This window comes from Labeo rohita, chromosome 22 (assembly GCF_022985175.1).
Source record: "Labeo rohita strain BAU-BD-2019 chromosome 22, IGBB_LRoh.1.0, whole genome shotgun sequence".
Classification (NCBI taxonomy): Eukaryota; Metazoa; Chordata; class Actinopteri; order Cypriniformes; family Cyprinidae; genus Labeo; species Labeo rohita.
In genome coordinates, this window is record NC_066890.1 from 27,519,914 (window position 1) to 27,535,541 (window position 15,628).

The window sequence follows — 15,628 nt, forward strand, 5'->3', positions numbered from 1 at the left end:
AATTGCAAGGCAATGGCTCCGTCATCACTTTCCGTCATCCATGATTTTCATTGAAAGACTGTAACTACAGTAGATGGAAAAAAACCATGATAGGCTTGACCAAAAATAGACTAAAAAACAAGTAACTTAACAGTTAAAAAGTGCCACAATGGACCCTGTTTTAACAACCTAAGCGTATTGTCTGAAGTGCATGGCACAGGTGCATATAGGGCATGTCCGAAACCACTTTAACTACAGCAAAAACGGTTGGCACGCCAGACGCACGGACCAAAAGGGTTGTACCTATTCTCCTAATGAGTCATGGGTGTGTTTTGGGTGTAATGTGCAATAAACCAAAGAGTCTCATCTCCCATTCCATTTAAATGCCAGTTGTACTTGCACCATGGCGGATTTGCTATTTACAGTTGAAGTCAAAAGTTTACATACATCTTGCAGAATCTGCAAAATGTTAATTATTTTACCAAAATAAAAGGGGTCATACAAAATGCATGTCATTTTTTATTTAGTACTGACCTGAATAAAATATTTCACTTAAAAGGTGTTTCCATATAGTCCACAAGAGAAAATAATAGTTAAATTGATAAAAATGACACTGTTCAAAAGTTTACATACTCTTGATTCTTAAAAATCCTTCAGGTCCCACAAATACTTTGGTTTTTAAGCATTTTTGTATATTTGAACTCTTTCCAACAGTGACTGTATGATTTTGAGATCCATCTTTTCACACTGAGGACAACTGAGTGACTCATATGCAACTATTACAGAAGGTTCAAACACTCACTGATGATCCAGAAGGAAAAACAATGCATTAAGAGCCGAGGGGTGAAAACTTTTGAACACAATGAAGATGTGTACATTTTTCTTATTTTGCCTAAATATCATATTTTTTTATTTAGTACTGCCCTTCAAAAGCTGCAGAGAAGATGCTTACATGCTTCCCAGAAGACAAAATAACTTAAATTTACCCTGATCCTTAAATTCAAAAAGTTTCAAAAGTTTTCACCCCCTGGCGAATGCATTGTTTTTCCTTCTGGAGTATCAGTGAGTGTTTGAACCTTCTGTAATAGTTGCATATGAGTCTCTCAGATCTCAAAATCATTTCAACGTCATTGTTGAAAAGGGTTCAATTACACAAAAATGTTGAAAAACCAAAGAATTTGTGGGACCTGACGGATTTCAGGACAAACAAGGGACTCATGAACAACATTCACTAAACAAAAAAACACACCTGTGGATCATTCAAGTAACAACACAGTATTAAGAATCAGAACGGGGTCATTTTTATTCATTCAATATTATAATATATTTAATTCGATTGGAGATATAAGCTAAAAGTAAGTTAACCCAAAATTTGAGTTTATGCTATTAGAAAAACTTTAGCTTAGCAACATGCTAACATAAATTGCTAATAAGATTAAATGTGAGTCAGAGATGAGCAACTTTTGAAGTTATATGACATCGAACATAATAGAGTTGAAGGGAGTTGGCTATGTTAAGCAAACTGCTAAGTTTTGGAACAGAAATATCTCTTTAAATATTTGCATTCAGTATATTTAGTTTGTTAGCTTAGCAACATGCTAACGTCAAACTCTATTGGAATCAAATGCGAGTCACAGATGAGCACTACTTGTTGGTGTGTGCAGTTGCTTCATATTAAAACAGTATATTAAAAAATGTCCTAACTCGTCAGCAGTGCATAAACATGTAACGATGTTGTGCTTCGGACGACCCGAGTTCGAGTCCCGATTTGCGTACCTTTTATGATCTCTCCCACTTCCTGTCTCATATACTGTCCTATCCTAATGAAATAGCAAAAATGCTGAGAGAGAAAAAAAAAAACTGTAAAAAAACACTCCTGGCTCTGTCAAGTTTTATAATGGCAGTGAATGGGTGTTGAGATTTTGAAGCCCAATAAAGTGCATCTTTCCATCATAAAAAGACTCCACACAGCTACAGAGGCTTAATAAAGGCCTTCTGAAGCAAATCGATGTGTTTGTGTAAGAAAAATATCCATACGATCACAAATTGGTAGAACAAAACGAGGATTTGTAAAGAAAAATGTTGGAGGATTTTGATTTACGCCAAGAGGAGACTGGTTTTCCTTAGGTGTAAACAAAACTTGGCTCTCCCCAGACTAGCATATTCTCACTGGAGCTTATGCTATGACTACGTCCTATGTCATCCGCTGGAACGCCACTTTCTCATGAACGCGTGTACGACAATTAGCGGAAGCTAGATATTACGGTTTTAAAGTTACGGGTTTAAAGTAAATATGGATATGTTTCTTACACAAATGCATCAGTTTGCTTCAGAAGGCCTTTATTAACCCGCCGGAGCTGTGTGGAGTACTTTTTATGATGGATGGATGCACTTTATTGGACTTCAAAATCTCAACACCCATTCACTGCCATTATAAAGCTTGAAAGAGCCAGTACATTTTTTAATACATCTCTGATTATATTCATCTGAAATATGAAAGTCATATACATCTAGAATGGCTTGAGGGTGAGTAAATCATGGGGTAATATTCATTTTTGGGTGAACTTTCCCTTTAAGTAACTGTTGAAGTTACATGTAATGTTAGAGCGCTAGGTTTGGGAACAGAAATATCTTTTTAAATATGCACATTTACATTTAATTTGGTGTAAAATGCTTCAGTTTATTTATATATATCAGTTTGACTAGATGCTACAAACATCTAAAGATAAAGCTGATTCTCAAGTGAGTGATAATAAACGCAAATTAAATAATCTTTTTTGAAATGAGAGACATTTTGAAGAATTTCTTTTGGCCAGCGCTGGACACACATGGGGAGATCAGAAACCAAACGCCGTCTTTGATATACACGTCAGACTAAAATTTGGGGTTCATGAATAATGAATGCATGTGGTGGGGGAGCATCTTCAATGAGCCGGGAGAGAGCGGCGCTAGCGCTCATCTAGGGTCTGGCACGCGCCTCTAATGACTTCACCCAGAGCCCACCACGAGCCCACTGCTAACAACAGCAGCACTCTATGGGAGCCGGCTGTTTAATTAAGCATTAGTCTAATCTGCGTCTATTGAGCCAGACGGCTGTAGCACTTCTGAGAGGGATGTTAAATGTTTTAGGTCTAAATGAGAGCGTGGTCCCGTTATCTCAAACTGCTGACCCGCATTTGAGTGTAAACAGGAAAATACTCTCAACGTGAACGGAAGCATCTTTTTTTCCCCCTCTCTTTGTCCCAGCTGTGTGTTGGCAAGAACTTCACAGGGCGCTAACAGATCCATTTTGCAAATATACAAAAGTGATAATTGAGAAACATCTGAGCTGTTGACACAGTGCTTGCCAAGATTTAAGTGAAACTACGTTGTCCTTTTTGTCACAAATTTGTCGCAAATGCTCAATTTTTCATTCTTTTTTAGCGACTGCTGTGACCTTGAGTGAACTCCATTGTGGTGACTGGCATGCCAGGATTAAAATACCTTTGCATCCCAAATTCCGGAAAAAGATGAAAGGTTCTGAGATTTTACTTGGAACTCTAAAAATCAAGATGAACTAGGTGGAAAATGATAATTAATTCATGTTGATTTGTTTAAAAAACAAAACAAAACCAAAAAAAAACGCTGTTATTGCTTTTTGATTAACAGTTTTATTTTTATCTTTCATGGCAACCTGATATCAAATCTAAATTTGTTATTATTGTAGCCAAGGATTGAGGTTTATATTAAAATATTAAATGCAAAAGTAACAATAAATAAATAAATAATAGTAATTAAAATTATTTAAAAGAATTAACAAATTAAGAATGAATATTTCTTAAGGAATATTATATATAATTATAAAATTATATGGTAAATTGTATTGTATAATATTATAAAAAAGAAAAACTTTAAATTATGACAAATTTATAAAATGCTGGTACTCATTATGATTTATACTGAGGTCTGAGGTTTATATTAAAAAAGGAAAAATATTTAAAAATATATATTAAATTATATAATATTAAAATTATTTAAAATAATAAATAAATTAATAATTTCCTAGTGACTATTATATATAATTATGAAATTAGATAATTTAATATATTACATAATTTCTATATTGTATACTGTACACACTTATTTATATTAAAAAGGCAAAAAAAGAGTAGTAAACTGAAAGAGTAGTACTAGTAAAAAAATAGTAATAATGATAATAGTAATTAAAATTATTTAAGATATTTATTATACAACTGTATAATTTAATATATAATTAGATAATGTATATATAAGGCAAAAAATGCAAAAAAAAGAGTACAAATTGCAATAAAAAAATTGTAATAATGATAATAGTAATGATAACTTATTTAAGATAATTATTATACAGCTGTATAATTTAATATATAATTAGATATAATATACTGTATAAATTTATTTATATTAAAAAAGCACAAATCTCAATAAATAAACTGTAAACAAAAAAACATTAAATTATGACAAATTTATAAAATGCTGGTATTGCTTTATGAATTATGGTTTTATTTTTATATTTTATGGTAACCTGATATTGAATATAAATTTGGTATTATTACAGCCGAGGATTGAGTGTTATATTAAAAACGAAAAAAATATATAATAGTAATTAAAATGATTTAAAACAATGAATATCTAAATAATTAATTAATAATCAATATTTCTGGATGAATATTACATAAAAATATAAAATCAAATAACAGCTTTATATATAATTAGATAATAAATACATTATATACCATATACATTGTTATATTAAAATAAATAATTTATATTAAAACATACATTAGATTAGTTATATTAAATAATATATTAACTATATTTTATTATATTTTATTTAAAGTATTATGCATAGAAAAACAAAGACATAAAAAACAGTTCATATACTAATTAAATATTTAATATAATTTGAATTTTTAAATAATATAGTATTAACATTAATTAAAAATGATTGATTATATATATATATATAAAATATCACAATATCAATATTAAGTATCACAAATGTATAATTATAATTAATATTCTATTAATATTCTAATTGGTTTTAATGTATCAATATTACATATTATTTGATATAATTACAATGAATTATTCATTTATTTACTGATTAATTCTCTCTTTCACTCTCTCTCTCTCTAAAAAAAAATTATTAATTATACACATACAATGATTATTGTTGTTCATGTTTTTAAACCTAATTTAACTCAGAAGTTTTTGCTCTAAAGTGGCCCACAGTCACATTACAACATGAACGGTCCTCCCTGAGTGACCCGGGGTCAAGTACCATGTTGCCCAGACACAATGAAAACAAGGGAGGTCAGCAACTTTCTGCTCAGTCCTTCCAGCATCTGAACGCAAGACCTCTGGCTGCACATTATGAGGGTACAATTTCCTTTAAACATCCACTAACTGTCTAAACGACTCAACATAGATCATACACGCAGAAAAACATGAAGACCTGCCTCGAAAAAGCTCCTCACAGCACGGGCTTCTTCAGTCTGGGCAGTAGGTGGGTGTTTGGACTAGGGTCACTACAGGGCCTGTAGGAAGTGACTTCATCAGTGAAAAGATGTCAGCTTGTTTTCCTTTTTTCGTTTCCTGTTGTGTTCTGATAGGAACTTCCTCTCCAATGGGGGTGGAAGTAGGTGTCACTCTCCAATCCACCCACATCACAAGGGGAAATGTCCATCACACGCCCCACCACACGTCCAGCACCAGGGTAAAGAGGTGGAGATGAGCCGACTTCAGATCCCCAGAGTCGCGATTAATTAACATCACGTCTCCGTATGGATGACACCAGGATGGCCGTTCCCATTTTTCTCTTTATCTCTTCCATTCACAAAACACATGGCTAGTGAACTGAAGTGGGCGAACTGTTCCTTTAAAACGCAGCAGATGTGTCTGTGAAGGGAAATCAGTCTCCACAACAAACAATTTCTGTACAGTAGCCTCTCTCAACGGACCCACATGATCTAAAGCGGCCGATGTTTGCGGTCTGGCCGCTTTCTTCCTGCAGAGTTAGTCACAGGAGCTCAGGTGGCCGTTCCAGAGTGACATAACAGCCCCGCGCCGCTCTTCCTCCCGCCGCTGATAGATTGGTAGGAGCAAGTGTCCTGCTGGCGATGCCCCCAAGCCACAGGAAACCTCATCGGCTGCGCTGTCTAACGAGGATGTGAGCTGTGGTGATGGCATATTAACGCGCAGGCCCCGACGGACAGCCAGAATAAAAAGACAACGTGGCGATGATTCAATACGAATTGTTTCAGGTGAAACAATGGTCTTTACGGCTGGCCGTTCAAAGAGTGTGGGAGAGGTGAGTCCATCTGCACTCTGAGCTTTGAAAAATCTGTTATTGTTTTTCAGCTAAATGCCGCTTTATTTTGGTGTATTGTCAGTGGGATTGAAGGTTCAACACGTTCAAAAGTTTTTGTCCTGAGCTAAAATGTGTGAAAAACTGAATAGATGTCATTTTTTGGAGTATTGCTTGTAAAATGTAATATTTTAATATCTATCTATTTATCTATCTATCTCTCTATCTATCTATCAACATAAAATAAATTAATTTATACATAAAATGGATCTATATGTATGTTTTACACAAACACACACACACACACATATAATTTCAAATAATATATAATAAATATATAATTATATTTTTATTATTGAAAAAATAATTTAAATAATTAAGGCAAAAATTAACAAAATAAATAAGAAAAAAATATTAGAAAAAGAAAAATGAATAAAAATAGTGTGTATATAATACACACACATAATTGAAAAAATAATTTGAAAAAATGCAAAAATTAACAAAAAAAAAAGAAATACAAATACAAATATGAATATATAACACACCCACACACACATATATTAATTGAAAATATTTTTTAGAATTTACACAAACATTAAAAAAAAAAAAAAAAAAAATTATATAAATCCATTAATATACTATATATATATATATATATATATATATAGTCATGCAAAAATTAACAAAAAAGACAGAAATATTATAAAAAAGAAATAAAAAAATGAAAATATATATATAATAAAGTCTATAAAATATAAAAAGAAATATATATATATATATATTAATGTATAAAATCAGTTTTGTCTAAATCTAATTGAAACTATTATATATTACTTAAAATAATATATAATAAATATATAATTATTATTTAAAAATAATTTGAATAATTAATGCAAAAATTAACAAAATAAACAGAAATATTATAAAATAGAAATAAAAATATGAATATAAATATATATAATATACATACACATATTCATACACACACACACACACACACACATACATATATATATATATATATATACATAATTAATTATAATTTAATATATTATACATTTGTAATTCTTATAATTTTTATTCATTATTATTCATTTTTTATTATTTAAAAATTATTTAATAATTATTTAATTAACAAAAAAGACAGAAAATACGATAAAACTGAAAAATAAATAAAAACTATCAATGTAAATATAATTCTTTTAAAAAAAATTCTATTAATGTAAATATATATTTTTTTAATTTACACTTTTTTTAAATATACAAATATATTTAAATTTTTTAAATATATACAGACATTAACAAAAAAAATGAAAGAAAAAGAAAAAATATTAATATAAATCATTAATATATAAAATGGATCTATCTCTATATCTATATAATGTAAAATTAATAATACAGCTCGAGGAAAATAGGGATGAAAATTGCAAATGTAAAAATTATGAAAGTTAGATTTTAAAAAATAAATAAATTAAGAGCTACATGCCCAAAAGGCAGAGTCGGTCCGTGTCAACTACTATCACTCATCAGCAACGGCAGTAATCGGATCTTTAGAGGCAAGAAACTCTTTAGCAAAGCCCTTTGAAGAGCTACTGTAGGCCTCATTGATCCAATCAAATAATTGCTCAGTTATGCTACACAGCATTTGGATTACGAGCAAAGCTTGAGGTAAATCAGTCATATACTACACTACGATCACACTGCTGATCATTTGACCTGTTTTTCACATTTCACAAGGACTTCCAGGACATTCAAGACTGACACTTATTTGAAACAACTGTCTAAACGATAGACAATGTCATACGTACTGTCGTAGCTTGCAAATTTGTAGCATCCCCATCGTCAAAAGTTCATCTTGAACCAAAAAACACTTCACGATATTAAAACGCCTCCTAATCCTACTCCCTTGTCCTGTCCAGTCTCTGTTATGCTATGAATACAATTGGGAATCCGTCCAAATATAAGGTTTCAAAATCTAAGGAAAGGCATCTGATTTAGATGCCACATGCTAAAAGTTTGAACATGTTGCCAGACGAAACTTAAGAGCTCCAAAATACAATATATGTGAAGGAGAAACAATAAAAAAGGACAACATTTTTAAGAAACTAGCAGTTATTCAGGTGTTTACGGACAAATACTTCATTTTTGTCATTCTGCAGTCCGGATTCATTTTCGTTCTTTTGGCACAAAAAATGTTTAATTAGCTTTGACTGAAGCGCGAGTGACCTCTCGTGTGGCCGGGAAAGCAGTCCTGACAGCACCGTGCAGGTGTGAAGTAAAACAGGAATCAGTGCAGCACCTCCGCTGGTGTGTCAAAAGCCCGAAAGTCAGGAGATCCCCGTGGGGCTCGACAAGTGTGTGTGTGTGGGAGACACGTCTAGCACGAGGTCCTGTGGCTGACAGCAGCTCCCTTGCCAGGATGTGTAACCTCACACGGCCAAAACAGGAAGCCCTGCCACTCACTTAGTGATTGACACACTGGCGGAAGTTCCTAAAGGTTCTAGAAGGGCTGGAGTCCATGTTCAGGGGTTGCTGACTGGGCCACCTGGTACAGTGCAGTAAGGGCGAGAGAGAGCTCTCGTTACATGTAAGAGCATACTTGCCTGTCGGCCAGTCCTCCTCTGGGTCAAATAATGCTGTGACAAATGCTTTCAAAAAGTAATAAATACTTGCATAAAAAAAGAGAGGGCAGCTATATGTGAAATAAAATAAAATAAAATAAAATACAGAAACAGGAAAATTAGCTAAAGAGTAGGATGTTTGAAAAAAAAAAGACAGATAAATAAAAATGAAAAAGGATAAACAACAAATAAATAAATACAATAACTGCCCTAAAATGTAATATAAATAAAAATGAAAAAAAAAAAAAAAACTAAACTAAATTTATGATAAATAAAATTAGATAATATAATCATTTCTTTCATTTTTGGGCAACCCGACATAACATTAGTTGAGGGGCAAACGCTTATTAATTTATTAATTTATTTATTTATTTATAAAATAAACAAAAATAAAAAACAAAACAACGTTAATGATAAATAGAAATAAATAATATAATTTCTCTCAATCCTAAGCAACATGACAGAACATTAGCTAAGGGGCAAACAATAAATAAATAAATAAACAAACAAAGATGAATGATAAATAAAATTAAATAAATAAACAAACAAATCTCTAATTTTTCAGACAACATTAGCTAAAGGGCAAACCTTTATTTATTTATTTATCAGATAAATAATTAATATAACCAAAAACAAAAAGAAAACTAAATTTGTGATAAATAAAATGAAATAATATAATAATTTATCTCATTTTTAAGCAACCCGACACAACATTAGCTAAGGGGCAAACATTTATTTATTATTCTGTTCATTATTTTATTCATTTATTTATAAAATAAACAAAAATGGGGGAAAAAACTTTAATGATAAATAAAATAAATAATATAATTTCTCTCATTTGTAAGCAACACAACAGAACATAAGCTAAGCTAACTAACTAAATAAATAAATAAATAAATGAATTTCAAATGAATGATAAATAAATAAAAAAGTTCTCTCATTTTTAGAAACCTGACACAACACTAGCTATGTGGCAAACATTTATTTATTTATTTATTTATTTATAATTTATATAAACAAAAATAAATTTGTCATAAATAAAATGAAATAATATAATAATTTAATTAATACTAATACTAAAAAACTAATAACTAAATAACTAAATAAATAAATTTTAAATGATAAATAAACAAATAAATAAACAAACAAACAAATAAGTTCTCTCATTTTTAGCAACCTGATACAACATTAGCTACGGGGTAAACATTTATTTATTTATTTATTTATTATTCATATAAACAAAAATTAATTTGTCTTTAATAAATTGACATCATATAATAATTTAATAATAACTAATAACTAACTACATAAACAAATAAATACATTTTAAATGAATGATAAATAAAATTAAATACTGTAAATAAATCAACAGATAAATAAGTTCTCTCATTTTTAGCAACCTGACACAACATTAGATTAAATCAAATAAAAAATGAATTGAGCAGCCCAACACAGCATTATCTAAGGGGCAAAACCCAATAACAGCAAAACAAAATAAAAGAAAAATATGTGTGCGCACAGCCTTACAGAGCTGATACACTTTTGACAGTCAGATGGAATCAACATGTGGAGACCTCCGTGCCAGAGGATCTGATCGTGTAAGAGTGTGAACAGACTGCTGTCTAACAGCTGAGAGTGATCACGACTCTTGCATCATGGGATGTGTCACACTATGACACAATGCCGGTTCACACCAAACCGACAATTATCAGTAAGCTGCGCCCTCCTCTCCTCACTTCTCCAACAGGAACCGGCGTGCGCGCGCCCAGCCCTGTGACCTTGACCGTGACGGGGTGCCTCATGCACTGTGTACATTTCAAATTGATTCACACCACGGGGAATCTGGAAATTTCCATGTAAAGCCTCAAGTGTGAATTAAATTATGTATACTCTGGTATTAGATTTCTGTTTACAGCGAGCAAAAAAAGGAAAGCGATAATCAGAGCACATTATCTCTCAGAGCAGACAGAGACCACCCAAACGAACACAACATATGTGAAGCTGAAGTATGATATGATGAGAGGGAGATCATTTTATGAAATGCAATCAGAAGTTGAAAGTGTGATACTACTTGTCTGACACAACAGACAGGGACATTGTTTTTTATTGGCGGCCACCAGAGGGCTGCTGTCTTTGATGATCACTCTGCTTCCTCTCAGTCTACCATGTTTGATGTGAATATGATTCTCAATTACTTTTTATATTATAAATTATTTATTTTTATTACCATCCCAGTAATTTTAAGGCAAATTAATAATAAGTTGCCAGCAATGTTGATGAATAACTAAAATGCTACTTTTGAAATGGAAAATATAGTTTGTTTCATATATTATAATCTGATGTTACAGTTGATAAAAATTGATTACTATTAAAAAAAATGCCAGCTTGAAACAGATGTAAGTTACTCTTTTCATTCAGATTTGTTCACTGATGCATTGACTCTTTCTGCAAGTTACAGCGCCATGTTTGTTTTGTATGTCATTGAATTATTCAGTACACATATTCAATTTTTTTTTGCATTAAAATTGGCATATGTTTTGAAAAAGTGAGAGACATCAGAACAATTCATTCACTTAAAAGATTTTTTTGTTATTAAGTTATGAGTGAGTCACTGAATCAGTCACTAAAGCAATTTGTTAATTTTTTGTTCTTTTTTTTTGGTATAAAAATTGACAATTTTTTTAAAAAAGGGAGGTACTTTAGAGGAAAGGGAGGAATCAGTCACTAAACCAATTTGTTGTTTTTTTTTTTTTGTTAGTTTTTTGCATTTTTGGTATTATAATGGGACTTAGTTCTTTGGTTTTGTTTTGTTTTGTTTTGTTTTTGCATTATATATATATATATAGAGAAACATACATATTTTTTTTGCTTCTTTTTTTGCATTTTTGGTATATTTGGCATTAAAATAGGCTTTTTTTTAAATAGGAGGAATGGGGTCTAAATGTGGTTTAAATGGTGTCACTTAACGAATTTGTTTTTGTTTGTTTTTACATTTTTGGTATATTTGGTATTACCAAAGCACTTAAACACTAAATCATCAATTTGTTAATTTTTTGTTCTTTTTTGGTATAAAAATTGACAATTTTTTTTAAAAAGGGAGGAACTTTGAATGATTTATACACTTAAAAGATTTGTTTGCTATTTATTTGTGAGCAAGATACAGAAGAACTTAACCAATTTTGTATTATTATTATTATTATTTTTAACTGGCACATTTTTTAATTGCGGAGAAACTTCTGAACAATTAATTCACAATTCATTCAAGTTTCGGTTTTTATTTAGTTAGGAGGGAGTCACTGAATCAGTCACTAAACCAATTTATTAAGTGTTTTGGGGGTGTTTTTTGGCATTTTGCATTTCTGGAATTAAAATTGGCACATTTTTAGAACTAATTTATTAACTTTTGTTTGTTTGTTTGTTTTTAAATTGCCATATTTAAAAAAAAAAAATGAAAAAACTTCAGAACTTCATTCACTTAAAAGTTTTGTTTTTATTTAGTTTAGTGAGTCCCTGAATCAGTCACTTATTTTTTTTATTTATTTTTTTTGCCATGTTTGGTATTAAAATGGGCAGAACACAACAATTTGCTCACAACAATTCGTTCATGACCATGTCACTGAATCAGTCACTAAAACAATTAGTTTTTGTGTTTTGGTATAAAAATTGGCACATTTTTTAAAAAGGAAGGAACTTCACAACAATTTAACAATTTGTACACTTACAAGGTTTTTTTTTTTTGTTACTTAGTTATGAGTGAGTCACTGAATCAGTCACTAAACGTTTTTTTTGCATTTCCGATATTTTTGGTATTAAAATTGGCACATTTTTTAAAATGTGAGGAACTTCAAAACAATTCATTCACTTGCACATTTTTTTCTTAGTTATGAGTGAGTCACTGAATCAGTCACTAAACCAATTAGTTGAATGCTTTTGTTTTTGACATTTTTGGTATTATTTTTTAATTTAATTTTTTTTTTTAAATGGGAGCAACTTTGCAACAATTCATTCACTTACAAGTTTTTTATTACTTAGTTATGAGCAAGTCACTGAATCAGTCACTAAACTAATTTTTAAATTTTTTGGGTATTTTTAGAATTAGTATTTAGTATTTTTTAAAAAGGCAGGAATTTCAGAACGATTTGTAAACTTAAAAGATTTGTTTGTTATTTATTTATGAGCAAGGTACTGAATAACTAAACCAATTTGTTATTTTTTTTAAGTGACTGAATCAGTCACTAAATAAATTTAACTTTTTTTTTATTTAGCTATTATTGGTATTAAAATTGGCATATTTTTTTTAAATGTAGAAACTGATTCACTAATGTAAAAGATTTGTTCAAAAGCCAAATCACTGCTATAGTGCTACAAACTACTTGTACTTTTTGTACTTTTTTAAATTTCAAATTTTAAACTGAATTTCCATTGTAACTTCCTCAAAATTGCTTAATAAGAACCAAAAGTAAGAACAATATATTACCTATCAGCACTCATACACATTTCCGAGCTCGGGTGAAGGATTTGGTATCATTTTTGTGTCATTGTACAGGAAGCAAATTGATTTTCTTTTCAGATGTCAAATACCCTTGGATCCTTGATAGATGAGCACAGAAGTGGCGTGAGGCCTTACCTGTCCAGAAAGGTGGACACCAGTGTCGGGACATCGCAGGTCTTCATTTAGGTTGTCGTGGACGCAGGGGAGGGACAGATGCCCTGTGAAGTCACATGACATATTCACAATTAGTCAAAATTTGCAAAATGATACAAAACACCATTCACACATTGTAAAATGCTTATCGAACTGTCTGCAAACTCTTCCATTCATCTATCCAGCCAAAAAAGCAGAACAATCCATCGCGCAAGCTAATATTTCACTGCGCATCAGTATTGTACAAGCTATATTTTTAAAACCTTTATCAAACGCCCACAGAAAAAAAGACACACAACACCACTACGGCATAAATTCCTCAAATTTATGGCCAACTTGTGTTTAGATGCTACGATAGTACGGGAGGGATGAGCACAATCTTTGCCTCCCATCCCAGAGGGCTCAGTCCCCAATTGGTGGGGTCTCTGTGTGCCCATAAATCTGGGGGCACTTCGTAATACACATCGAGTCTAAACGAGACATCAGGCCTGTGAGCGGCATGTCCTGAATACATACCAGGCTTTGTGCGTCAGTGCTACTGTTCCATTCAAGAGTCACTTACTACTGAAGTCAGAAGTCAGACAAGCGCTATAGAATGGTATCCCTCACAATGAACAATCTTTGATTTACACATACAAAGAACTGTCAATTTGCGTAAGTGGAGCAGACGTGCGAGAGCTCGACTTCACTTTATGCCAAATCTCCACAGTCCAAGAAGTAATAGAAGTAATAGTAATCTCTTTGTACGTGCGAACTTACAATTGTGCCTCTGTGTGATGAAGAAAAAAATCCAAGGCATTAACAGGAAGATTTGAAAAGAGTAAGTCACTGAGAAAAGATCAAATGACTTGCAAGTAACAATAAAAAAATAATGTAAATAATACAATACAAACTCCTTTTCTCAACTTTGAAAATTCCACAGTGAATCTCCCACAGAACTGTGTTGTTACCTGAATGATCCACAGCTGTGTTTTTTTGTTTAGTGATAGTTGTTCATGAGTCTCTTGTTTGTCCTGAACAGTTAAACTGTCTACTGTTCTTCAGAAAAATCCTTCAGGTTCCACAAATTCTTTGGTTTTCCAGCATTTTTGTGTATTTGAACCCTTTCCAACAACGACTGTATGATTTTGAGATCCATCTTTTCACACTGAGGACAACTGAGGGACTCAAATGCAACTATTACAGAAGCTTCAAATGGAAATACGATGCGTTAAGAGCAGGGGGTGAAAACTTTTGAACAGAATGAAGATGTGTACATTTTTCTTGTTTTGCCTTAATATCATATTTTGTTCATTTAGTACTGCCCTTCAGAAGCTATAGAAGATACTTACATGTTTCCCAGAAGACAAAATCAGTTAAATTCACCCTAATCTTCAAATTTCAAAAGTTTTCACCCCCCGGCTTTTAATGCGTTGTTTTTCTTTCTGGACCATCAGTGAGCGTTTGAACCTTCTGTAATAGTTGCATATGAGTCCCTCAGTTGTCCTCAGTGTGAAAAGATGGATCTCAAAATCATACAGTCATTGCTGGAAAGGGTTCTAATACTCAAAAATGCTGAAAAACCAAAGAATTTGTGGAAACTGAAGGATTTTTTCTGAAGAACAGCAGGCAGTTTAACTGTTCAGGACAAACAAGGGACTCATGAACAACTATCATCACACACACAAAAAAACACAGCTGTGGATCATTCAGGTAACAACACAGTATTAAGAACCAAGTGTATGTAAACTTTTGAACAGGGTCATTTTTATAAATTATTAAACTATTATTTTCTCTTGTGGACTATAAGTAAACATCTTTTATGTGAAATATCTTATTCAGGTCAGTACTAAATAAAAAATAACATGCAATTTGAATGATTCTGCAAGGTGTACGTAAACTTTTGACCTCAAGTATATATTATATTTAATTTTAATACATTTCTACATTTAAGGATGTTCCAAAAGCAGAGTTTCACCAGATTTAGCTACAGTACATAAACTCAAATTTGTCTCCAAATAATAGCCTCCGCAACACACACGACTGTCATGGTCGCCAAGCATCCTGCGACAGGATTAA

General features: G+C 31.6%; 1 protein-coding gene across 1 annotated transcript in view; it reads right to left on the reverse strand.

Moving 5' to 3' along the window:
• LOC127153323 (adhesion G-protein coupled receptor D2) overlaps positions 1–15,628 on the reverse strand; it is a 109,346-nt gene that overhangs the window by 10,897 nt on the left and 82,821 nt on the right. Inside the window, exon 24 of the mRNA XM_051094350.1 lies at positions 13,553–13,635. Within this exon, the coding sequence (XP_050950307.1) occupies positions 13,553–13,635 (83 nt within the window). The remainder of the gene's footprint in view (positions 1–13,552; positions 13,636–15,628) is intronic.